This window comes from Salmo salar, chromosome ssa10 (assembly GCF_905237065.1).
Source record: "Salmo salar chromosome ssa10, Ssal_v3.1, whole genome shotgun sequence".
Lineage (NCBI taxonomy): Eukaryota > Metazoa > Chordata > Actinopteri > Salmoniformes > Salmonidae > Salmo > Salmo salar.
In genome coordinates this window covers 104,278,229-104,305,827 of record NC_059451.1, presented here as the reverse complement: position 1 = coordinate 104,305,827, position 27,599 = coordinate 104,278,229, and the positions used below count along the sequence as shown (strand labels likewise).

The 27,599-nt window shown below is 43.8% G+C and overlaps 1 protein-coding gene across 1 annotated transcript; it reads right to left on the bottom strand.

Annotated features, from left to right (window-relative positions):
* Nucleotides 1–10,640: 10,640 nt before the first annotated feature.
* On the bottom strand, nt 10,641–26,499 carry LOC106561405 (pannexin-2). The gene is made up of 6 exons (XM_014125349.2): nt 25,453–26,499; nt 19,866–20,724; nt 16,425–17,539; nt 14,215–14,347; nt 13,799–13,987; nt 10,641–13,480 (listed from the first exon to the last, which is right to left on the bottom strand). The coding sequence occupies exons 2-6, from the start codon at nt 20,092–20,094 to the stop codon at nt 13,173–13,175; spliced, it is 1,974 nt and encodes a 657-aa protein (XP_013980824.1). The 5' UTR covers nt 20,095–20,724; nt 25,453–26,499; the 3' UTR covers nt 10,641–13,172.
* Nucleotides 26,500–27,599: the final 1,100 nt, after the last annotated feature.

Sequence of the window (27,599 nt, the reverse complement as noted above, 5' to 3'; positions counted from 1 at the left end):
TTTAAGTAAAACATATATTTTATTTTAAACTTTTTATAGTTCAATACATAATTCAGGCTTCAATATTTGGCTTGTTTACAGTGATAGTACTACAGTGAGGGTGGGCATACAGACCATCTGAGACAAAATGTTATTCACACACACAGAATCCACAACCTGTTGTCTGAGGGTCTTACCCGATATGTATACAGCACACACATACATGCAGTATGTACGAACAGAGACATTCAGACAGAGACAGGAAAACAATGGAGGACAGATAGAGATGAACAAACCACATCTCTCAATCCAGTCCAACAGAATCCCCAAAATTAACCCATTAATTCCTAGGGATTAGGGTTATAGAATCATGTACGTTTTAGATTAGAGAAATGTAATCTGGATGTCAGATGTTCCTGTACAAAGAGAGTTCATTGATGGCTTATTGTACAAATTGCATATTTTCTCATCATGTCCAGTGTGACCCATCACTCCGGAAGCCACAGTTATGTTTAAGATGTTGAAGGTGCCTCATTGCAAGTACAATCAAATATACAAAATGTTCCCATTTAAAATGGATTGCTTGCTTCGGCATCTCCATCATGAAAAAAATATCAAACATTAGCCCTTTTAAATGAAGTATTTAATACGTGTTGGTGTTATGGTATTTTACCCTTCCAAGTCCAACCAATACATCACACACAACTGACCTGCTGACATGCAGCGTTCTTTGAAAAAATTAAATTATGAGAGTTCACTTAAAATACCAGTACAAATTTGAGCTGGGCATTGCCTTCGACAGTACAGGTATTTATAACACACGTCTAAGCATTAGGTTGTTCTGTCTGTATCCACCAGTATGGCTGGTTGTGTGTAACGCCAACCAGAACAGATCAGTTTATGCCAGGAACAGTAAATTGTGTGCTCAGAAGAGAGATGTAGTCACTATAACAACTGGAATCGCCTATTCCCTGGGTTTACTGTCCTCAAACTTACTATGAGCCTTTTACACAGTAAAGGAGGCACTTGACTGTCTGTGTAGGCATAGCGCCACTAAAACTAGTTACTAAAATCTCGTCTCTTGGCTGGGGAGAGAACTTTACCACAACAGTGGGAAACTAAAGTGTAGTCAGTTACATACACTATACTATATATACAAAAGTATGTGGACACAACTTCAAATTAGTTGATTCGGCTATTTCAGCCACACCCGTTGCTGACAGGTGTATAAAATTGAGCACACCGCCATGCAATCTCCATAGACAAACATTGGCTGTATAATTGCCTTACTGAGGAGCTCAATGACTTTTAGCATGGCACCGTCATAGGATGTCACCTTTCCAACATGTCAGTTTGTCAAATTTCTGCCCTGCTAGAGCTGCCTCGTTCAACTGTAAGTGCTGTTATTGTGAAGTGGAGCAACAACGGCACAGCCGCTAAGTGGTAGGCATACACAAAGCGAGGTCGATACAGAAATGGTTTGTAGATATTCGTGTGGAAGATCTTGACTGGCCTGCACAAAGTCCTGACCTCAACCCCATTGAACACATTTGGGATGAATTGGAATGCTGCGAGCCAGGCCTAATCGCTCAACATCAGTGCCCGACCTCACTAATGCTCTTGTGGCTGAATGGAAGCAAGTTCCAGCAGCAATGTTCCAACATCTAGTGGAAAGCCTTCCCAGAAGAGTGGAGGTTGTTATAGCAGCAAACGGGGGACCAACTCAATATTCATGCCCATGATTTTGGAATGCGATGTTCGACGAGCAGCTGTCCACATACTTTCGGTCATGTAGCATACTTACATAAATTCGGAAAGTATTCAGATCCCTTCACTTTTTCAACATTTTGTTATGTTACAGTCTTATTCTAAAATGGATTAAATAAATTTTAAAAACTCAGCAATCTACACACAATACCCCATAATGACAATGCAAAAATAGGTTTTTAGAAATGTTTGCAAATGTATTAAATCTGAAAAACAGAAATGCCTTATTTACATAAGTACTCAGACCCTTTGCTATGAGACTAAATTGAGCTCAGGAGCATACTGTTTCCATTGATCATCCTTGAGATGTTTCAACAACTTGATTGGAGTCCACCTGTGGTAAATTCAATTGATTGGACATGATTTGGAAAGGCACACACCTGTCTATATAAGGTCCCACAGTTGACAGTGCATGTCAGAGCAAAAACCAAGCCATGAGGTTGAAGGAATTGTCCGTAGAGCTCCGAGACAGGTTTGGGTCGAGGTACAGATCTGGGGAAGGGTACCAAAAAAATATCTGCAGCATTGAAAGTTCCCAAGAACACAATGGCTTCCATTATTCTTAAATCGAAGAAATTTGGAACCACCAAGACACTTCCTAGAGCTGGCCGCCCAGCCAAACTAAGCAATCGGGGGAGAAGGGCCTTGGTCAGGGAGGTGACCAAGAACCAGATGGTCACTCTGACAGAGCTCCAGAGTTCCTCTGTGGAGATTGGAGAACCTTCCAGAAGGACAACCATCTCTGCAGCACTCCACCAATCAGAACTTTATGGTAGAGTGGCCAGACGGAAGCCACTCCTTGTTAAAAGGCACATGACAGCCCGCTAATGGTTTGCCAAAAGGCACCTAAAGGACTCTCAGACCATGAGAAACAAGATTCTATGGTCTGATGAAACCAAGATTTAACTCTTTGGCCTGAATGCCAAGTGTCACGTCTGGAGTAAGTCAGGCAACGCTCATCACCTGGCTAATTCCGGAACTCCAATTTGAGCAGCAGCAGCTGAAAAATGAGCTCCTACAAATATTGAAATTTACATGGTTTTTAGAGTGAAGTACATCGGAAAAAAGCAAAAGAAAACTGCAAGACTGAATAGGAGAAAAAACAAGCAACAAACAAAGAAGATAGGCTTTTGAAAAATAACTGTTTTTCATAAAATTGTAGTTATCTTAGCTAGCTGAATTGTTTACCAGTTGCTAAGCAGTTGCTAGGGACTCTTTTGGAAGAAGCTAGCTAGCTAACGAAGAACAACAAAGAATATCTAGTTAACAGAAGAAAAGAAAGAGAAAATCAGGACAGAAGAAAAAGGATATCAAAGTGAAACAGTTCTCTAAAGACACAAGAGACAATAATACAAGAAACAACACTTCTGTAACTTGTCAACTATGTGTCTGTCTATCCCTGTTCTCTCCCCTCTGCACAGGCCATACAAACGCTTCACACCGCGTGGCCGCTGCCACTCTAACCTGGTGGTCCCAGCGCGCACGACCCACGTGGAGTTCCAGGTCTCCGGCAGCCTCTGGAACTGCCGGTCTGCAGCCAACAAGGCTGAGTTCATCTCAGCCTATGCTACCCTCCAGTCCCTAGACTTTCTGGCGCTGACGGAAACATGGATTACCACAGATAACACTGCTACTCCTACTGCTCTCTCTTCGTCTGCCCACGTGTTCTCGCATACCCCTAGAGCATCGAGCCAGCGGGGTGGTGGCACTGGAATCCTCATCTCTCCCAAGTGGACATTCTCTCTTTCTCCCCTGACCCATCTGTCTATCTCCTCATTTGAATTCCATGCTGTCACAGTTACCAGCCCTTTCAAGCTTAACATCCTTATCATTTATCGCCCTCCAGGTTCCCTTGGAGAGTTCATCAATGAGCTTGACGCCTTGATAAGTTCCTTTCCTGAGGATGGCTCACCTCTCACAGTTCTGGGTGACTTTAACCTCCCCACGTCTACCTTTCACTCATTCCTCTCTGCCTCCTTCTTTCCACTCCTCTCCTCTTTTGACCTCACCCTCTCACCTTCCCCCCCTACTCACAAGGCAGGCAATACGCTTGACCTCATCTTTACTAGATGCTGTTCTTCCACTAATCTCATTGCAACTCCCCTCCAAATCTCCGACCACTACCTTGTATCCTTTTCCCTCTTGCTCTCATCCAACACTTCTCACTCTGCCCCTACTCGGATGGTATTGCGCCGTCCCAACCTTCGCTCTCTCTCTCCCGCTACTCTCTCCTCTTCCATCCTATCATCTCTTCCCTCTGCTCAAACCTTCTCCAACCTATCTCCTGATTCTGCCTCCTCAACCCTCCTCTCCTCCCTTTCTGCATCCTTTGATTTTCTCTGTCCCCTATCCTCCAGGCCGGCTCGGTCCTCCCCTCCTGCTCCGTGGCTCGACGACTCACTACGAGCTCACAGAACAGGGCTCCGGGCAGCCGAGCGGAAATGGAGGAAAACTCGCCTCCCCTGCGGACCTGGCATCCTTTCACTCCCTCCTCTCTACATTCTCCTCTTCTGTCTCTGCTTCTAAAGCCACTTTCTACCACTCTAAATTCCAAGCATCTGCCTCTAACCCTAGGAAGCTCTTTGCTACCTTCTCCTCCCTCCTGAATCCTCCCCCCCTCCCTCTCTGCGGATGACTTCGTCAACCATTTTGAAAAGAAGGTTGACGATATCCGATCCTCGTTTGCTAAGTCAAACGACACCGCTGGTCCTGCTCACACTGCCCTACCCTGTGCTTTGACCTCTTTCTCCCCTCTCTCTCCAGATGAAATCTCGCGTCTTGTGACGGCCGGCCGCCCAACAACCTGCCCACTTGACCCTATCCCCTCCTCTCTTCTCCAGACCATTTCCGGAGACCTTCTCCCCTACCTCACCTCGCTCATCAACTCATCCTTGACCGCTGGCTAAGTCCCTTCTGTCTTCAAGAGAGCGAGAGTTGCACCCCTTCTGAAAAAACCTACACTCGATCCCTCCGATGTCAACAACTACAGACCAGTATCCCTTCTTTCTTTTCTCTCCAAAACTGTTGACCATGCCGTCCTTGGCCAGCTCTCCTGCTATCTCTCTCAGAATGACCTTCTTGATCCTAATCAGTCAGGTTTCAAGACTGGGCATTCAACTGAGACTGCTCTTCTCTGTGTCACGGAGGCTCTCCGCACTGCTAAAGCTAACTCTCTCTCCTCTGCTCTCATCCTTCTAGACCTATCTGCTGCCTTTGATACTGTGAACCATCAGATCCTCCTCTCCACCCTCTCCGAGTTGGGCATCTCAGGCGCGGCCCACGCTTGGATTGCGTCCTACCTGACAGGTCGCTCCTACCAGGTGGCGTGGCGAGAATCTGTCTCCGCACCATGCGCTCTCACCACTGGTGTCCCCCAGGGCTCTGTTCTAGGCCCTCTCCTATTCTCGCTATACACCAAGTCACTTGGCTCTGTCATATCCTCACATGGTCTCTCCTATCATTGCTATGCAGATGACACACAATTAATCTTCTCCTTTCCCCCTTCTGATAACCAGGCGGCGAATCGCATCTCTGCATGTCTGTCAGACATATCAGTGTGGATGACGGATCACCACCTCAAGCTGAACCTCGGCAAGACGGAGCTGCTCTTCCTCCCGGGGAAGGACTGCCCGTTCCATGATCTCGCCATCACGGTTGACAACTCCCTTGTGTCCTCCTCCCGAGTGCTAAGAACCTTGGCGTGATCCTGGACAACACCCTGTCGTTCTCCACTAACATCAAGGCGGTGACCCGATCCTGTAGGTTCATGCTCTACAACATTCGCAGAGTACGACCCTGCCTCACACAGGAAGCGGCGCAGGTCCTAATCCAGGCACTTGTCATCTCCCGTCTAGATTACTGCAACTCGCTGTTGGCTGGGCTCCCTGCCTGTGCCATTAAACCCCTACAACTCATCCAGAACGCCGCAGCCCATCTGGTGTTCAACCTTCCCAAGTTCTCTCACGTCACCCCGCTCCTCCGCTCTCTCCACTGGCTTCCAGTTGAAGCTCGCATCCGCTACAAGACCATGGTGATTGCCTACGGAGCTGTGAAGGGAACGGCACCTCCATACCTTCAGGCTCTGATCAGGCCCTACACCCAAACAAGGGCCCTGCATTCATCCACCTCTGGCCTGCTGGCCCCCCTACCTCTGAGGAAGCACAGTTCCCGCTCAGCCCAGTCAAAACTGTTCGCTGCTCTGGCACCCCAATGGTGGAACAAGCTCCCTCACGACGCCAGGACAGCGGAGTCAATCACCACCTTCCGGAGACACCTGAAACCCCACCTCTTTAAGGAATACCTAGGATAGAATAAAGTAATCCTTCTCACCCCCCCCTTAAAAGATTTAGATGCACTATTGTAAAGTGGTTGTTCTACTGGATATCATAAGGTGAATGCACCAATTTGTAAGTCGCTCTGGATAAGAGCGTCTGCTAAATGACTTAAATGTAAATGTAAATGTAATAAAATCCCTACGGAGAAGCATCGTGGTGGCAGCATCATGCTGTGGGGATGTTTTTCAGTGGCAGGGACTGGGAGACTAGTCAGGATCGAAGAGAAAGATGAATAAAGTAAAGTACAGAGAGATCCTTGACGAAAACCTGCTCCAGAGCGCTCAGGACCTCAAACTGGGGCGAAGGTTCACCTTCCAACAGGACAATGACCCTAAGCACACAGCCAAGACAACGCAGGAGTGGCTTTGGGACAAGTCGCTGAATGTCCTTGAGTGGCCCAGCCAGAGCCCAGACTTGAATCCAATCAAACATCTCTGAAGAGACCTGAAAATAGCTGTGCAGCGACGCTCCCCATCCAACCTGACAGAGTTTGAGAGGATCTGCAGAGAAGAATGGGAGAACTAGCCAATTTTTTAAAATATTTTTTACTTAACTAGGCAAGTTAAGAACAAATTCTTATTTACAATGACGGCCTACCGGAGAACAGTGGGTTAACTATCTTGTTCAAGGGCAGAACAACAGATTTTTACCTTGTCAGGTCAGGGATTCAATCCAGCAACCTTTCGGTTACTAGCCCAACGCTCTAACCACTAGGCTACCTGCCACCCCAAATACAGGTGTGCCAAGCTTGTATCGTCATACCCAAGAAGACTCGAGGCTGTAATCACTGCCAAAGGTGTTTCAACAAAGTGCTGAGTAAATGGTCTTATGTAAATGTCATATTTCATAATTTAATTTTTTATACATTTGCAAACATTTCAAAAAAACTGTTTTTGCTTTTTCATCATGGGGTATTGTGTGTAGATTGATGAGGGGAAAAACTATTTAATCAATTTTAGAATAATGCTGTAACGTAATAAAATGTGGAAAAAGTGAAGGGGTCCGAATACGTTCCGAATATATACTACCGGTCTAAAGCTTTAGAACACCTACTCATTCAAGGGTTTTTCTTTATTTTTACTTTTTTCTACATTGTAGAATAATAGTCAAGACATCAATACTATGAAATAACACACATGGAATCATGTAGTAACCAAAAAAGTGTGATTCTTCAAATAGCCACCCTTTTGCACACTCTTGGCATTCTCTCAACCAGCTTCACCTGAAATGCTTTTTCCAACAGTCTTGAAGGAGTTCCCACATATGCTGAGCACTTGTTGGCTGCTTTTTCTTCACTCTGCGGTCTGAAAATATATTTTAATATTTGTAGATACTTTTTAAGTAAATACCTTCGGCCAACTTGTGCAATAAGTTAGGAGATAAAGCAGTCCATGTTCTTCATTTCACCTGTCACATTATTTTACATTATGAAGCATATTGTAGTTCCCCAGAACAGTTGACCCAGTAACAATGTTTGTTTGTAAACAGCAACGTGAGAAAGTGGGAGGAGCAGGTGAGTGCAGCTGTGTATGGACAGGGATCGAGTTTTATATTGAAAGTCAAGTGTTTTTTTTTTGCTTAAATAGAGTGATCAGCGACGTGCAACTATAGTTTTCCTTCACAGAAAATACACTGCTCAAAAAAATAAAGGGAACACAAACAACACAATGTATCTCCAAGTCAATCACACTTTTGTGAAATCAAACTGTCCACTTAGGAAGCAACACTGATTGACAATAAATTTCACATGCTGTTGTGCAAATGGAATAGACAACAGGTGGAAATTATAGGCAATTAGCAAGACACCCCCAATAAAGGAGTGGTTCTGCAGGTGGGGACCACAGACCACTTCTCAGTTCCTATGCTTCCTGGCTGATGTTTTGGTCACTTTTGAATGCTGGCGGTGCTTTCACTCTAGTGGTAGCATGAGACGGAGTCTACAACCCACACAAGTGGCTCAGGTAGTGCAGCTCATCCAGTATGGCACATCAATGCGAGCTGTGGCAAGAATGTTTGCTGTGTCTGTCAGCGTAGTGTCCAGAGCATGGAGGCGCTACCAGGAGACAGGCCAGTATATCAGGAGACGTGGAGGAGGCTGTAGGAGGGCAACAACCCAGCAGCAGGACCGTTACCTACGCCTTTGTGCAAGGAGGAGCAGGAGGAGCACTGCCAGAGCCCTGCAAAATGACCTCCAGCAGGCCACAAATGTGCATGTGTCTGCTCAAACGGTCAGAAACAGACTCCATGAGGGTGGTATGAGGGCCCGACGTCCACAGGTGGGGGTTGTGCTTACAGCCCAACACCGTGCAGGACGTTTGGCATTTGCCAGAGAACACCAAGATTGGCAAATTCGCCACCGGCGCCCTGTGCTCTTCACAGATGAAAGCAGGTTCACACTGAGCACGTGACAGACGTGACAGAGTCTGGAGACGCCGTGGAGAACGTTCTGCTGCCTGCAACATCCTCCAGCATGACCGGTTTGGCGGTGGGTCAGTCATGGTGTGGGGTGGCATTTCTTTGGGGGGCCGCACAGCCCTCCATGTGCTCGCCAGAGGTAGCCTGACTGCCATTAGGTACCGAGATGAGATCCTCAGACCCCTTGTGAGACCATATGCTGGTGCGGTTGGCCCTGGGTTCCTCCTAATGCAAGACAATGCTAGACCTCATGTGGCTGGAGTGTGTCAGCAGTTCCTGCAAGAGGAAGGCATTGATGCTATGGACTGGCCCGCTCGTTCCCCAGACCTGAATCCAATTGAGCACATCTGGGACATCATGTCTCGCTCCATCCACGAACGCCACATTGCACCACAGACTGTCCAGGAGTTGGCGGATGCTTTAGTCCAGGTCTGGGAGGAGATCCCTCAGGAGACCATCCGCCACCTCATCAGGAGCATGCCCAGGCGTTGTAGGGAGGTCATACAGGCACGTGGAGGCCACACACACTACTGAGCCTCATTTTGACTTGTTTTAAGGACATTACATCAAAGTTGGATCAGCCTGTAGTGTGGTTTTCCACTTTAATTTTGAGTGTGACTCCAAATCCAGACCTCCATGGGTTGATAAATTGGATTTCCATTGATTATTTTTGTGTGAATTTGTTGTCAGCACATTCAACTATGTAAAGAAAAAAGTATTTAATAAGATTATTTATTTCATTCAGATCTAGGATGTGTTGTTTAAGTGTTCCCTTTATTTTTTTGAGCAGTATACATTAATGCAACATATTAGTCAGAAAATAGCTTATGTGCAAAGCTTTTTGGCAACCACTCAAGTAAATAAGCTAACACTGAAAAAGGTATGTTTTGGAAAAACGATGCATTGCCATCATATTTCTAATGTTTACCATAGAAAGAATGTAGCCAGCTACATTTCCTAATGTTTTGCTTAAGTTAATCTTGCATTTTCCAAGAAAAGGAGGCTGTAAAAGTACCGGAGAAAAGTAGCTACATGTCAGTCAAGCATGGTCTGCTGATACAATGCTCTTTTGTGAATTCTCATCTGATTAGAGAAGTGCAACTGAAGCACGAAATTAGTCTGATGCCGAGCAGAAATCACAATAAGAAGTATTTTACATCTGTGTTTTTCAAAACGCAGCAAGATATTTGTTATGCATTTGATCTATTTTTCCTTTTTTTCCGCAACCCCTAAGTTTAACTTGCTAGTGAATCTAAGTGAGTGGCTGAATTAATAAGGTGGCACAGCATCATTTTTTAAATATATATTTTTATTTTACCCTTATTTTACCAGGTAAGTTGACTGTGAACACATTCTCATTTACAGCAACGACCTGGGGAATAGGTACAGGGGAGAGGAGGGGCTTTATGTTAGCCTTCTGCCGGGTTTGGAAGGTCAAAGCCCATTGGATAAGTTATTTGTAGAGCTGCCACTATCTTGATTTCCTTGCGTTTTTTCTCCTCTCCGTTCTCCTCTCCCCTCTTCTCCAAGCAGAGCATGTAGGCCCGTTGCCCTAGCGGCTCCAGACTCCACAGACCATGTATCCTACACATGCTGCTCCAAAGCCAGTACTGTTCTTCCTTCAGACAAGCATGCATAAAAACATTATTCATTTGCACAATGTATATCGTTTACATTCGCTTGTAAATGTCCAAACTCACCAAAAATGACATTTGGTAGCTCCTATCTATATATGTATAACTTTACGAGCTGGATTGCCTGTCTTTGCAATTCATTTATTTTCGTTCTTCATTTATTTTAATCTGATAAATGGCATATATAGGCTCACATTAGCATATTTAGCATATTTGGAGCTAGCAGCCTCCATTGAAATTTGCTATTACTTGTGCTCCTTGGTAAACAGGTGTATATCAGGTGTATATCAGTTTACAATATTAAAGCTACATTAATATAATAAATAGGAATGCAAACTTACAGGCTAGCCAACCTGTGTGCTCTCACCTGTACTCAGTCAGACTGTGACTCGTCTGTTGCCGTTGCCTTCTGGTACTTGTAGTTCGTGGTGGAAATATGCTTGTAGTTCTTATTATTGTGTATTTTATATATATATTTTCATGCATATGCTATTAATTACAGAAACATGTATAGAAATAACTCATGTTCAACTTTTATTTTTTGAAAGTGTATTACTCATGACTACATCTTACAACCCCCCACAACTCTTATTTCACCAAACACCACCCACTTAAGAAGGAGCAGGATCAAGTTACACTGTCTTTCCTCTGTTTTACTCGGACTAGGATTTGGGGTGGATCAACTGTTCCTAGAGCTGTACCCAGGCAGGGAATGTAGGCAATCTACCTGACAGAGCCTTCAGGAACAAAACTGTTTCTTTCCCCAATCTGAGGTCCCCAACCCCGAAGAAAGCATGAGGAGGAGCGCTGCTCTATCAACATGCTCACACTCATAAACTTGTGCTACATATCATATTTAAAGTGCCTTTGGATGCATTAGTGTGCTGAGTACATCAAGGGGATAGTGTGCCAACCACAGATCATGAAATTAATGTCTTTTTTGTCATCTAAAAAATTGCCAGACAAGCACCCTTCAGATTGCATCTGTTGAATAATACGTCTAAGGTAGCCTACCCAGGCAGGTAGTTTCCCAAACCATGCATTTAGTGGATTTTAGACTGTGAACATCACAACCATCAATCTAATTGGAAGGTCAACTTTACATTGCCACATACACTTACCCTATATCTCACTGGTAGGTTAAGTAATATTATAGGGTTTCTAATCCTTTTTACATGCACCTTTTTACATGCCCTTTTATACATGTTTTATTGCCCAAGATGACAGATTCACAGCATAGCGGAATCCTCATAGCGTGTTCATGAAAAATACCTGCTTGTTGTAGATTGGTCTGCCATCACTGTTCAGTTTTGGCTACCAATTGCTCAGACATACGGTTGATGGTGGTTGTTTGCTACACATATCCCCTTGTCTACGGCATCATACCTGGTGAAAGGTGCTTTTATATCCTGATAACAATTCTACTAACTACAGTACTGTACTTTTCATTCGTTCATTTCATTGTCTTTGGTGAGTAATGAGACAGCACGATGAGAAAGTGTTACTGAGATGGGGTGCTGTTGTTGCTCTCAATGTGGTGGCACGTGGCAAGGCAGGCCTATGGCTATGGTGAAATGGTAGGACAGTCAAAAGCAAAGCATTCAGATGCTGTATATTTCATTGTGTACAATGTTTTCTTTATCTACGTATCACTTCACTTATTCTTCAAAACTTTCACAAGAAGAGCTGGGAGTGACTGCAATGTCCAGCTGGGGGTGACTGTAATGTCCCCAAATGAGTCCAGGTTTCAGTTGAAATGCAGTGCTGGTGTAAAGTCGACTGTACTTTGACAGCTCAACAGTTCAGAGTAACTATCACAGTCATTAGGGCACATATAGGGACAAACACTGACATTGAGAGGTGGCAAGGTTGGAACACATTTGTAGATTCATAGCAAGAAGGTTGTAACTTCAATGCAAAATGTTGGCAAAAAATTATTATGCATATTCTTGCCTATATTCATTAAAGTGAAAGTGTTTCTGAATCTGACATGTATTTTACACAAGAAAATCTATTATATGACTTCCTTATTGGATGGATCAATCAACCTCACATAATAAGTGCACTAGTGGTGTGAGAGGAACCCATTAAAGTTGCCATCTGTAACTTTCATTCCCACTCAAAAGTACTGCCCCTACACTTGTTTGTAAACTAAAGGGGAACTAAAACGAATGTAACCATTTGTTTTTGTTTCACTTCTTGGATAGGTGTGTGCCACTGGGAAAATTAAAGTTACAGATTGCAACTTCTGAGCCCAATCTTCAGTAAGGTAGGTGCATTCTCAGTTCGCCTCCTCTGTCCTCTGTGTGGTCAAATGACACTGATTAACTAATTGACCATGTATGTGTGAAGCACACCACAACAACCGACATAGGGCTACAGAGTCTATAGATGATTTACAGTATGTAAAATGTCTTGTAAGTTGAAAGTGTATACATTATTGCATATTCTTTTGCATATATTGCAGTGCAGATTTTTAAACGTATTGCATGGGCTTTCAGTATACTTGGATAGAGGGACAATAAGCATTGATAGTAATGTTTTTATAAACATGTTTTCAGAATTTAACTGTTGGTAAAGCAGTCTTTTACATGGTATGCTTCACTAAAATGTGTGTAAAAAGCATTCCACCTTCCCTTTTCTCTTTCCTAGCTCTTGTAATATGAGCTGCTTCCTCTCCAAGTCAAGGATATGAGCAACAAATGCTGTCTGCATTTCAACAAAGTCTCCTTGCTTCCCATCCTGGACAAATCAAGTGCTGAGAGAGTTACAGCAGATGACAGGGTTGATCAGCACATATTGAACCAGTATCCTCTCTTTTGCTGCATCTTGTTAAATCTTCATCAAAAAATGATGGTTCAGCACCATCGGCACCCTCACTCAGTCCCTTCACCAGAGAAGAGGTGCGTTGTGAGCACAGCACAACTGTGTGGTCAGGAGGACAAGGTTTTTTTTCTATAGGCAGACAGTGATTGGCATGGAAGTGGTGAGTACATGTTGCTGTGTTTGGGGACATATTTTGAGGGGGGACGTGTGTGTCTCCTCAGCACTCCCCAGCAGCGATTAGTTCCCCCACGGGTCTCTCAGCCAGTCTGGCCCCCTGGCCTCCAGCCCCATCTTCCTCCATACTGAGTATCTGGTGCATACTTAGAAGCTGGTGGGAAGGGATCCGAGTAAAGACTGCAGGCTGGGCTTCGGGCTCCTCTTGTTCGATCAGGGAATCTGTAGGGTGGCAGTCAGCAAGGGAGGGTGGGTTGGGGCTGGGAGTGGCACCGTTCAGATAGATGCTGGTGGGGACGGTCATTGTAGAGACGACCGTGTTGGTGGACTCTGGGGTGCAATCTTTCTTTTCTGAAGAGGGAGAGAGAGAAAACAATGGTATTGTACACAGGCCCACAGATTTTTCCTGACCACATGACCTAACCAGGAACATTTTTAGACCCTAGTTATAGCCTACTTGTCGTCTATAAAGACAAAGTGGTCATGCAAAACTCTGGGTCACCATTGCATTAGGTTAAGCATTCTGTTAGAGTTGGCTTTTTCTCAGTTCTCTCCTTTCTTTCCATTCTCTAAAATGCCAAAAAGAATCAGGGGAGACAGGAATATATAGAATAAGGTTTGGTTGCCTTGGTGACAGATTCCTCCTGAGATGAGGCATGGCAACCTTACCTGTGATAGAAGCAGAGACATGGACGATGGTGTGTGTGCCCTCAATGAACACAGAGTCCAGGGTGTGGTCAGGGGGCAGAGGCTCTGTGCTGACTGTCTCTACCTTGGTGGGCTTACGGATGGTCAGCATGTATGGGTGGACATCCAGGGTAAAGTTGCGACTGTTCTTTTTCTCCATTGCGCTCATATCTACAGTCGGGCATTCAACAGATATGGTAAGGGGATAGAACACAATAGCAGGATCAAATTGTGCATGAGTTGTACAACTTTATTTACAGTATGTGGCATTCCTGAAGCACTTTTCTATTCAAAAGCAGTTTTAGTCAAATATCTAAAATAGAGAAATATAGCAAAATTCTGAGTAACTTTCTATTACCATAATTTCTACAGTAATGTCACTGCTCTCAGTACAGTACCTTTGGCAGAGGGCGGGTACTGTGTGCTCTTGCTTAATGGAGCAATATAGTTCTCTGCCACTGGTTTCCTCCTCACCGGTTTGGGCTTCTCAGTCTTAGTGCTGTTCTCCAAACGTGTCATTGTCAGAGGTTCCTTCACCATGGACAGACATGGACAGTTAGTACAATTATCCCAAGTAGAATTAGATTATTAAAGGGATAGTTCACTTTTGTGAAGTTTTAGCTTATTTTTACCAAGGGTTTTTTCCGACTTACTAAGGGTTACCTCTGGTTTTAACAAACTTTAAAATAGTTGGGATGAAACAACACTAGATAATTTGCAAAAAAGCTCAAACTTAAAAAGTGAACGATCCTGTTAGGTTGTATAATGATAGGAGACAGGCGCAGGAATACGAAATCTTTTTTTTTATTTCTCTACCCAAAATAGCGTTCATCATGAACATGACGGGGACGAAGCCCAAAACAAACACGTATATATATAACACAGGGCTGTAACCCAAACAAAGAGTGAGGTGTAATCCTCTAATAAATACACTGGACGAGACCCGTAATAACAAGACACTGGACAAGACCCATAATAACAAGACACGGGACGAGACCAGTAATAACAAGTGCACATTAACACAGTAACATGCAAGCCGACACAACAGAGCACAGGTACTCACAAGACCAACGGACATGGAACAATAATCAACAAGGACAATGGGGAACAGAGCGCACATATATACACATACTAAGGGGGAATCCATGACAGATCCTTTAAAACCGAGTAGGTTCTCTTCCTTTAGAGAGTTTGGTACCATCTCTTGGTGAGGGCCTCATTTCTCTAAGGGCCTTTTCAATCGGAAACATCATGTCAAGTCTTCTCAATAAATGCTGATACGAATATCTCAGATATTGTTCTAGTACACTGAACAAACCCACTCTACAGTAAGTGGTGCTGTAACATGTGCACTGGAAGTTGGAAAGCAAGTTCAGGGAGCGCATAATTTAATAAACAAATTAACAAAACACGAACACACAGACAGGAAACTGAAACAGAAACAATAACACCTGGGGAAGGAACCAAAGGGAGTGACATTTATAGGGAAGGTAATCAGGGAAGTGATGGAGTCCAGGTGAGTCTGATGACACGCAGGTGCGAGTAACGATGGTGACAGGTGTACGCCATAACGAGCAGCCTGGTGACCTAGAGGCCGGAGAGGGAGCACACGTGACAGGTGCTTTGGTTGTTCAGCACAGTGGGTGAAGACTATTTTATTGCATATTAATTTAGATGAATATCCTAAGGCATTAATCGGAAGGAAATCCACAGGTTGGTTTCTTAGTGTGAGAAGATGAATCAATATCAGTTCATTTGGGTTGGAAATCAGGAATATCCTTTTTTTATTGGCGGTAATTAGTCATAACAACAATAGACTTAGCCTACTATGTGTAATTCAGCTTTAGACAAACAGATCGCATTTCCAGCCCATGATAATTGGCCAGAATATGCAGACCTGTGGTTACCCTCTTTTAGAATCAGAGAGTGAAATACTTAGTCTCGTCTCTAACATGTAGGCTCAGCATTCACAAACAGTCCCATTACAAGTCAGAAGGTTGAACAAACTTCATTTCAACTTACTTTACCTCTTGTCCGCTGAGTTTTTCCCTATGTCGGAGGTAATCTGAGACAAAATATCCACAGGGAAGTGTTATCAACCCGACCTTCAGTACACTGGTCTGTATATCATTTTTTTTGTATGCGACAAACATTTGCACAATATGGCCAAGTCTAACCGAACCACAGAGTGAATGTTGTCCCACACAATCAGCTGTCAAATTTCACAAACGCTTCCATCTGATTGCGAGGAAACGTGGTTCGATTGACTATGTTCGGTAAATTTGGCTATTGTTTACATGTTGCACATCGTGCAAAATGCATCAGGAGATTGAAAATGCAAGTGACAGAACCACAAAAAGTCAGGTAAACAACACTTTCCTGTGGATACCCTATCTCCACCTCCTACCGTCAAAAGCACCAACAGCACGGACAACCGCTAAAGTAAGTGGAAATGTCATTTTATTCAACATCTTGACTTGTAGACTTGCGTATTTTTTAGACAGACAACTTTCAGACTGAATATCCATGGGATAACCATGGTAACAGTCTGATGTTTAGGCAAACCTGTGGCAGGCAGCATTTAGGCCACCTATGCATGGGGACCTACCTTAAAAGGCTGGGGGAGGGGGTTGGAGCTGGGGATCCACTTCATCTTCTTGCGTGGTCGTTTGATGACCAGCGGCTCCCCTCCCAGCTCCCCCACTCCCAAGAGAGAGGGGTCCATGTTGGGGTCTAGGGTCTGGATGCCTGAGTCCCTCACAGAGGGTGTAGCGTCATGGTTAGACTGGGCCAGGGCGGCCAGCAGCTGCCTCACCACATTGTCATACATGAGGTCGCTCTCATTGGTGATGAAGTCAAGGCGGTTGAGTGACTTGATGTGGTCGCGGTTCTCGTTACAGAACATGGCCAAGATGTTGATGTCACAGAACTGAGACTTCTGCCAGCGCCGCCGCGTCTTGATGCCCACCTTGTGCAGTTTGTCGAACACGAAGTTGGACTTCCGCACCACGAACAGGTGCAGTAGGTTGACCAGGATGACAAGGTTCATGGTGCTCAGCAGGGCGATGTCTACGGCGGCCATAATGCGCTGCAGCTGCACGGCTGGCAGTTTGCAGTTGACGCTGAGCCTCAGCTCAGGGATGCTGCTGGAGTCTGGAGGCTCCCCCAGGGCACAGCTGAACTCATTCTGGCGCTGGCGGTGCCAGTAGGCGCTCAGGTAGGTGATGGGGATGGAGCTGAGGCACATGATGGCCAGGTGGCGCGCAAGGTACAGCTTGGCCAGGAAGTTGCTCTGGCCTCGCCTCTCCAGGTACTTCTCAAACAGGTTCTGCTCGGGGCTTTTCTCCTTCTCCGCGTTCTCGATGATCTCTCGTCTCTCTTTCTCCGTGATGCCTGGTCCTTTGGACTGGATCTGCTTCTCGATCTTAGGGGCCCGGCCCTCGGCAGCCCGGTGGTAGCAGTTGTCTATCTCGTGAAGCAGGAAGTTGAGCTCGGAGGTAAGTCTTGTGGAGGCCATGAACTCCCAGCCCAAAGCAGGGATGTACATGATGCCGGCGAAGGCCAGCAGGGCGTAGGGTAGGAACTTGTGCTCAAACAGCGAAGGTCGAAGGTCAGGCTCCACCCCGGGAACAGTGTCACGCAGCTCTGTCCAACAGTAGCCTCGTGCGTACAGGGCCTGGTCACGGGTGAAGTTGTGAGGCGTGTAGCAGTAGATCGACTCCTCTGAGAGGGGAAAAGAAGGAGAGAGTTAGCCTCATAATCTGACATTACAACATGACTGAGGGTAATGGATGTTTGTAATCTATTTACAGTAAGTGAATCAAATGAATAAAAAATTAGTTGTCAAACTTTCCTCTAACAGCCAGTCCTTGATATTATGTTGATTTTATAGATGTTTCCTATGTGAGGGAAATACCATTGATTCATTTCATCCATTTGTGTCAGAAGACTTCTCAGATTTCATTACTCTCTGGAAGTGCTGATTCATGGTATAAAACCATCTGCAGAGGAGACTGAGAAGGAGGCAGCACTTCAAGCCACACTTGTATTCCATCCATTCTTTCCCTGTTATGCTTGAGTATGGTAGCAGCAAGGCCATTCGACGGCCGACTGACAAGGTCTGGTAGGTTCAGGGTGCATCTGGCCCTGAGGTGCATTTGTGACTTTCATTTAATGATTGTTGAACTGAGCATGAGAATATTACACACTGACTGCAAAGTGCTGAGCCAGGTGTCTGAGGGCTGGGGTGGGTACGGTGTCTGGGAAAGGGCTGTTTTTCAGGCTTGAGAAAGTTTGTGATTGCTCTTCAAATTTGCACACGTTCATATTTGGCCTGTAGGCTCCTTCATTTGGTATTGTACTTTGCCTGAGATTTAAATCCAACATAATTTGTTCAATTTAAGGGTAGCAACCAATGACATCAATACAATAAGTATTGTACATAAATTAAATATAGTCCACATTGCACTGCTGTCTTCGGTTGTTGCCATGGCACTTGAGGTTTGTGGGGCCTATCAAATGGGTCACGTTGGCAACCCATGTTTTGAAGAGGAGCAGTGCAGAGAATGCAGACATGGGCTCCCACCCAATCCCATCCTCTGTCGGACCAGTACTTCCCGGCCGGTACTAAGAGAAATGCTCAGTCACAGCTGGTTGGTGCTGCTATGCAGACAGCCTGACTCAGCATTGAGCTTTCCTTTCTCTCCTCTCCTCTCTGTTCACTACAGTAGCCCAGTCTAATCTCTGAACTGATCTCTCACACCAAAAACCAAAATCACTGCATACTTAACCCTACATTTCCCAGATCTATCATTCTGATAAAAAAAATGATATGGTGCATTTCGTCTGAGGATTTACCTGAGTGTTTTACCCAAAAGGTTCAGACTTTTCTGTTTCCATCGACGCGTGCCGGCACCCGTGTCTCACTGGGCCATGGCTCCAGCGGCCCTGCTCAGACTTGGAGCCAAGGCAAGGCCCTAGGCACTTTTAAGGTTTAATTTACATAACAATGGCTAACTGTGAACTTTAACACCTTCTTACAAACCAACAGTCATGATTTTTTACATTTATTTACCTTTATTTAACTAGGCAAGTCAGTTAAGAATACATTCTTATTTCCAATGACAGCCTAGAAAAAGGCCTCCTGCCTCCATGTTGTGTTGCTACCATGCTGTGTTGTCACATGTTGCTGCCATGCTATGTTGTCTTAGGTCTCTCTTTATGTAGTGTTGTGGTGTCTCTTGTCGTGATGTGTGTTTTGTCTTTTTTTTCAGCCCCTGGGACGGGATTAAAACGCGCATCACACATCACGACAAGAGAGAGACCACAACACTACATAAAGAGAGACCTTAGACGACAACACAGCATGGCAGCAACACAACATGAAATGATGCAGAGGTTGTTGATTCAGCTCACCACAAATCTTTAGTGTCATACTCCTGATGGAAACACGATAACTTTAGAGCTCACATTAACATAAAACACTGGTGACAACCTGGTGTGGGGGTAAGACTCTCTGGAAAAGCACCAATAGAGTACAACTAAACTCTTCAGGATAATGTCCTCCTACTGTTAGACATTATGAATGCCAATGTTGTTGGGGCATGGTCTGTGAGAGAAACCTTTGTTGTTGTTTTTTAAATATACCAATGCCATAGTATGAATAACATAAAGCTACTACAGCTGTCTACTAGTATCTGTGTTCTGGTTCAGTGTAAAGTGAGAGGCTGATGTGATGTGAGTTAACAACAACACGTTAGGACATACAGTTCCCTTCCCAACCGGCTGTGTGTGTTTGGTGTTTACAACAGCAGCATGGCACTGTCACAGGCCCCGCTAGTGGCTGTCTGCCAGACCTGGATTCAAATACTATTCAAAATATTTTCAATATTTTGAGTGTTTGCTCTTGTCTGCCTGGAGTGCCAAAAGGGGCGGTGTTTGCACTTTTGCAACTATTCTACTGGTTCAATTGCCCCAGACAAGCACAAATAAAGTATATTATTTCAAATAATAGTTAAAGCCAGGTCTGCCGTCTTGCTGACCCACTGACCTGCAAAGTTCCTTGTGAAGACAAGAGTGACGAGCAGGATGGGTATGATGACGGTGCCGATGGTGACGACGCGGTCAAATGGTAGCTCCAGTTTAAGCTGGACCATAAGGCCGGCCAGCATTCCTCCCTTCTCATCCTGGGAAGAGCCAGGCAGGATCAGCTCCTTCAGCTTCTCTCCCGCCAGCAGAGCCGTGGCCATGTCTAAGTTCTGCTCGAGGATGTTCTGCATCCGGCCTGAGAAGACAACGGCCACCCCCTCCTCCTAGATACCTCCACCCACTCACACACACTGGGCTACTTCCACACACACACACAGGACTGGCTGTCTCCAGGCCAGACCTGGTTATGTGGTTATGTAAAGTCAGTAATGGCTGGGTCTTGATGTGATGGACAGTCTCTTGGGTGTATTGGGATCTTCACTGACTAAGTGGGACCTCCCTCCTCCTAGCTACGTCCACTCACACGGTTACACACCAACTCACACAGGACTGGCGGTCTCAATGCCAGAGCTGGTCATGTGGTGCGGCAGGTACGACTGGGTTTTGATGGACAGTCTTGGATATGTTCACTGACGGTGAGTCAGACAGATTGATGCTCTCTGACTGTCTCTTCCCTCACCGAGGAAGGACATTGTGTTCAGTCAGTGGTTTACTGTGGGTTCCAGTTGTGCTGTGTACATTCTGTGCTTTTGTTCTCTCTCACCTTTAACTGGCTTTGGTCCACACACAGTGTGTCAGGTAAAAGGAAGGATAGATGATCTTTCTCTCGGTTCTCAAAGAGTGTGGTCTCCGGTGGATGAGTTTGTATGGATTTATAGTATACCCAGATCAATAGGGATACCTACTCCGATTCCATCTTCCTGCAAAAGACAGATTATCCAACCTGGTCTCAGATCATTTCGTATTATTCTGTATGTAAATCCGAAACACTCCATTTAGTATGTAATATTAAGTTTTGTATGGTATGTATTAATTTGTGTGATATTGTGATTTACAATTCACACCCATTTCATATGATCTGTTACGAATTACAATTCGTATTAATGTTATGAATTTGCAAAATGTACAATATATTACGAATTTGTAAAATGTACTATATGTTACGAATTTGCAAAACATTTATGTTATGAATTCTAGCTAGGTGGCTAGGTTGCTAACATTAGCTAGCATGCTAACGTTTGCTAGGCTAGGATTTAGGCTTAAGTTTAGGAGTTAGGTTAAAGGGTTAATGTTAGGGTCAGGGGAAGGGTTAGCTAAAAGGTTTAAGGTTAGTGTTAGGGGAAGGGTTAGCTAACATGCTAAGTAGTTGCAAAGTAGCTAAAAAGTGGTAAGTAGTTAAAGTTGCTAATTAGCAAAACATTTTAATTTGTCCGTGATTAGATCTGAACTCGCAACCTTTAGGTTGCTAGACATTTGTGTTATACACCCTTCCATCCACCCCAACCAATTATACTACTTACATTTTTTTGCCTTAACTACCCATCTGTTTTATGTAACCATACCAAATGTAACATATCATACTAAATGGAGTGTCTCAGATTTACAATAAGAATAATACGAAATGCTCTGAGACCAGGTTGGATTGTCAAGAACTAGTCAAGAAACATACTATATCTATACTTGCAAAATGTTGGCCTTTTCTTCTAAAAGAGAGAGCAATAACAAAACACTAGCTCAGTAAACACTGAAAATAAATCCAACAGTTTAGTTCAAGTAAATCATCTGGTTGAAATTATCTCTCTAACAACACCATACTCAGGTACACCACTCAGGTACACCATCTCAAAAGGTACTTGATGCAGTGTTCTGCATCACCGTATGCAGCTAAATTCCTGTTGTACCCACTCCCCGCTAAGCATTTACAGACGGCAATGTCTTTTGGATGTATTTTTTTTTTTTAGTACTGTCTGGATTGGTCTTTTTTTGTCTTTTTTTGATGCAGTCCGGACCGGACCAAATCTGAACCAAACATAGACATCCGTGTTTGGTTCAGATTTTGTCCGGTCTGGACCGGCCTTGATTTCAATGTCCACAGACGTCCGGATCGGCCTATATTTGGCCCAAACATAAACGTCTATAATTGGTTCAGATTTGGTCAGATTCAATCATAGATATCTATGTTTGACAAGTTTGGACAGCACGGTACAGTACAATAGAGCACAGCAGAGTACAGTGCACAGTAAATAAACATACAGTAGAGCACAGAGTACAGTAAGGAAAAGTAAAGTGTACTGTATTATACCCTACTTTACTCTAATGTACTCTACTGAACTAAACTGTACTGTACCATACTCTACTGTAGTCTACTCTACTGAAAAACTCCGCTATCCTATACCGTACTGTAGCGCACTGTACTCTACTGTGCTCTACTGTACTAAACTGTGTCGTACTGTGATGTTAAACTTGTGAAAACATAGCTTAGATGTCTATGATTTGTTCAGATCAAATATGTACTTGTTTGGGAGAGGAGCTCATTAGAATAATACCCAGCATGCTTTTCAAGTGTTTTTTTAACATTTACATTTTGGTAATTCAGCAGAAACGGAGCTAACTAAGGTAGATAAACATATCACAGTCAAAGCAAGATTTATTTTGTTTTTACTGCTACTAAGAATGCTATTGTAGTTGAAGTGGTCTGTTGGTTTATTCTGTAGGTTGGAATGCTTTGAAAAGCTAGCTTAAATGTATGTGACAGATGGGAGCAATAATACATATTCTGTCACAATCTTCAGTTGGTTCCTCTTTCCTACAGTATATTAAGAGGCTTGAAATAATGTATTTGCAGAAATTTGGACATAGAATCAATGACTGAAAAATACGGATTTTCAATGTCTGTAAATCTTTTTGACATCCGGAAAATACGTATTTTCACCTTTCATTCAGCACCTAAAATGCACCTGATTTCAACGTCAGAAAAAGACGTCTAAAAGACATATTCTCTATGTAATTTTGCTTACTGGGTCAGTATTAGCAGTGGTGGCTCAGTTTCCAGTGAGTGTGTCAGTGTGGTCACATCTGTGGGGAAAATTTGCCTTTGATTACACAAGGACTGTGAAGGGCGAAGTCGCCCGCTCTGATGAGAATGATGACTTTGAAAAGCCTTTAAAAAACTTTTATGCACCACTGAGTACAAGGACATGCCTTTTTTTCCCAAACATGGTACCAAAAAAGGATTTGATTCCTGGCTGAGTCAATCGATATTATTAGATTCCGATTCATATCAGTGATGTAATCATTAGTCATATGACATTATGCTCATGTTCTGTTCATTCAGCGTTACAGTGAAACCATTTCCCATGGAGCAGTGAGACATCATTATCTTTAATGAACACTGTCAAACCTGGGGATTTTGAATGTCAGAATCCAGGACACCTGTCAGGGGGATGCTGCTTTATGGTGTGTGTGTGTGTGTGTGTGTGTGTCTCATTGCCACTGCTGCACTCTGCAAGTGAGGAGGGGGTTGCTGCTGCATGCACACTCCAGGAAGGTTACGTGAATGTCCTTCGAGAGGAGTGTGATCACATTGTCCCCGCTCACCCCACCACACACACCCCTCCCATCTTTCTTTCTCTCCATCTTATGCTCTCTCTCCCTCTCTTTCCATCTCTTTTTCTCTCCATCTCTTTCTTGCTTCTTCTCATTCTCTCTCAATCTGGCATAAATATCCATAGTCCTTGAACCACACAGAAGCAGGCCCATACTGTCTGCAGGTAGAGTGGATTACATTGTGCATGGATAGAGGGACGGAAATCCTGCCTACCAACTGAACTGTTAGCATCATGACCTACTCAATAAATTGCATCTGGCAAAGACCAATCATTCATATTATTTTTGAGCGCATTAGGCTCCTTTATGATGACAAATGGAGTGTATCTGAGCATAACGTGATGTGACATATAGAATAGGCTGAAGTTCATCTGCAGTAAAATGATCTTGAATAAATAAATCATTGTGAGATAAAATATAAACTTGTCAAGCCACCAGTCGTGAAACATTAGTCATAGGTAGTGAATACTGACCATATGTGAATAGATAACAGTGTAGGGTGAAGTTTCCCCTAGATGCTGTTCTTGGGTAAGTTTTGCATTTTCCCCACTAATGGTTAAGGATAGGATTGGAGGATGGGAAGCTGGTCCCAGATCTGTACCTACGGGACACATCATCGAGCACGCCTGGAGCAATCGATAACACCCTCTCCTACTCTGAAGATCTTTGAGGGATCCTTGGATCAGACAATGAGAAAGCCCTGAGACATACTGTAGGTGAAAGGGCCTGTTCAATTAATTTACATTTCAGGCTACTTGATTCTGGGAAAGGCCCTTCTGTGTAGCACATGTATTATTTGTGTTCCTTCATTATTGAACATGTTTTACTTGGGCATGAAAATGTCTTTAACATAAAACAATATCCTAATATTTATGACCTGATGATTCTTGTAATTGTCTGTCCAACAGTTACAAAAATCTGGTTTACAACCTACAGTTGCCAATTTTAAATCGATTTTGTCTTGTAGGAGACAATATCTCATTTCAGAAACTCAGCTTCTGGCAGTGGTGAGCCCTTGGCACCAGTCCAACAACAGATTACCACAGTTGGACCTGCTACACGTGTTTAAAGGGGATGCCCACATTCAGTTGCCAGTACTAGAGTATGCCACGTTTGGTTAAGGCTGTCCCTGTTACACAGATAGACACTCTTGGTGTAATCAGACTCACTTTTGCTGAAGAGGTGAACACAATTCACTGTAGGCTACATGTTTAAAGGATTGTGAGTGGAACTGTGTGATCTTTCAAGTACTCTCACCGGTCCTCCTCATTAGTGAGCATCCATTCCGAGTGTGATCATGAGTTTATAGATTGGACTCCGTCCAAAAACTTCCAAACTAGCTAATCCTGTTGTAAAGTGAGCATGGCAAATAGTGGAATTTCACCTGAAGAATGCACTGTCCCCGATATAACGCCTATTCACTCTGCCTTTTTCAAGTGCACAAATGACAGGTTAAGCAAAATTAAAAAATACTGTTAAACGTGCAAACAATAACTTTAGGCTACTGTTACACCAAATGCAAGTCCATTGCTAAACAAAATGCTACAATAACAAAGCAACAAATCTATTGTGGTTATGCTACATACAGGCTATCATATGATATGATAGAGTTTCCTCTACTAATCTTGTGAAATTGTCCAAGAGTCATTCTCAAACATGCCGCACTGTTGGTTGTCTAGTCATCCACATGCTATTGGCTACTTACATCACAGGAGCGGTGCACAAAACAAAACACTCGCTTCAAGTCAACTAATGTACACGCCAATTCAGCACTTGGACAGGTGGACAGCTCCCGAAATGTAGACGGGGTGCTGAAAATCTAAGTGTATTAGTCTAAAACGGGTTTAGTAACGACTCTTATTAGACTTTCAGCTCTTTGAGATTCAATACGCTACATGTATTAGCTGCAGTCCACCTGTCCATATCAGTGACAGGCACAGAAAATTCACGATCCATCCATAAGGAAAATAGATCAAGCCCGAGAATCCACTGTGGGTTCAAATTCACCCATTTAACACGAGGAGGAAATATAATGTACTCACAGGTCTTGTGCATCCTCGGCGTGCTAAGAGTTACTGCAGTGCGGGCGAGCCGCTACAGCGTGTATCCGGGCACACCGGTTTGTTCCGCCTTTACCCCTCCTCAGTCCTCACCCTCCCTTCCCGGTTTTGTCTCTCTCCTCTCCCCAGAACCAAAGATGAGATAGGTAACGCATTAGGATTCAACAAATCATTACTTCCTCTCTCCTTGCACAAATTGAAATGACAAATCCTGATGTAAATGTCCATTTGACTGTGTTGTGAAAACCCAGACAATGGGTTGTGATCTTTAGATGGAGGAACAAACTCGACACTTTGGATGTAGTTTATAAAAGGTCTCACATTACCAGTAAAAATAAATTGGGCACACTGATGCAAGCTTCTGAGGATTTCCTCATGTAGTCTAGGCTAGCCTACGAAGCTGTCGCTATCTTGCGTTTCAGGAGGAGAGGAACAGTGAGTCAATCAATCTTTCCATGTGATGTAGGCATTATAACCCCCCACTCCCTCAAACACACACACACACTCATGAAGTCCCAGTGGGAGAACAGCCAGCAGATAAACAGGGAACAAACACTCTGTCTTAACTCGCACACCCCCAATCACGCCACCCGCAGCAGCTGTGTTTTTGCTCAGTGATGTGGTGCCTCTGGTTATTCACGATTGGCTATAGCTAGGCTGTTTAGGTTGGCTGTTTCTGGCAAGACTCCCGTACAGGTCAGATCGATAGCAAGCGAGCAAGCAAGCCAAGGCGCGCGCTTCAGACTCCGGTCAGGTTCCTAGCCGGTTTTCACCGGTTAGGTGCCGCTCCTCATAACTGCTTCCAAATATAGGATTTCCTCTCCACCACTACTGCATCGCAATGGTGATCAAGCAAGCAATTGAATGTGTTGTGGCTGCAACCGGAGACACTCCATTTAGTTTTATATATTACGTTTTGTATGGAATGTATTAATTTGTGGATGTTCATCATTCATTTCGGATGATAAATTATGAATTACAATTCGTATGATATGTTACGAATTGCAATTCGTGCAATATGCTATGCATTGCGATTCGTATAATAAGTTACAAATTTGCGAAATAAATTGCAAAACGTACAATATGTTACGAATTCCAAATTTGTTGTTGCTAATGTTAGCTAAGTGGCTAGGTGGCTAACGTTAACATTAGCTAGCTGGCTAACGTTAGCTAAGCCAGGGGTTAGGGTTAAGGTTAGGAGTTAGGTTAAAGGATTAAGGTTAGGGGAAGGTTTAGCTAAAAGAGTTAAGGCAGTGGTTCCCAAACTTTTTTGGGCCCACAACCTAATTTTGATATCTGAAAATTCTCAAGACCCTAATCATGTGAAAAATAATGATGTAATTAACAGCCAATGTTAACTTTTTTAATTGGGGCTATTACAGTCAATTGTAAAACATTCCAACAGTATTTCTGATGTTATTCTCAACTCACCATCATACACTTTTACTGTGAGGCTAAGGAGATGGGTGTGCTTGATGCAAGTCGCCACCGAGGTCTCAAAGTCAGGGGGCGTGGTCAACAGTGCTGTCACATCTAACCTGAATCGATATTTGTTTTTTTATTGCGGATGACAGCACTGAATCAGCATACCATGAGTTGTAATGCTCGGAGGGAGACGGCACACTATTCCCTTTGAGTGAGGAACCAAAATCCTCCATAGTGACCCATGAATGTGTTGTCTGCAGCATTCGGTCACATGACAGATTGATCACCTGTTTGATTTCACTTACTGGCATGTCAACTGAGTCAGGATCACAGTCAAACAGATTTTTTTTTGTATTTCCGTTTGACTGTCAAGGGGTCTAAATACTTTCCGAAGGCGTCTAAATACTTTCCGAAGGTACTGTGTGCATTCGGAAAGTATTCAGACCCTTTGACTTTTTCAACATTTTGTTACATTACAGCCTTATTCTAAAAGGTATTCAATTATTTTTTTCCCTCATCAATCTACACATGATACCCCATAATGACAAAGCGAAAACAGGTTTTTGGAAATTTTTGCAAACGTATTAAAAAGAAAAACAGAAATACCTTATTTACTTAAGTATTCAGACCCTTTGCTATGAGACTCGAAATTGAGCTCAGGTGCATCCTGTTTCCATTGATCATCCTTGAGATGTTTCTACAAC

Bases quoted from the DNA above. Each gene is read 5' to 3' on its own strand.
- LOC106561405 (XM_014125349.2), bottom strand. From the start codon at position 20,094: ATGCAGAACATCCTCGAGCAGAACTTAGACATGGCCACGGCTCTGCTG. The intron at 17,540-19,865 runs GTCAGTGGGTCA...TTCCCCTCTCAG, and splicing joins CTTCACAAGGAACTTTGCAG to AGGAGTCGATCTACTGCTAC. The intron at 13,988-14,214 runs GTACTGTACTGA...GCCCGACTGTAG, and splicing joins GTACCCGCCCTCTGCCAAAG to ATATGAGCGCAATGGAGAAA.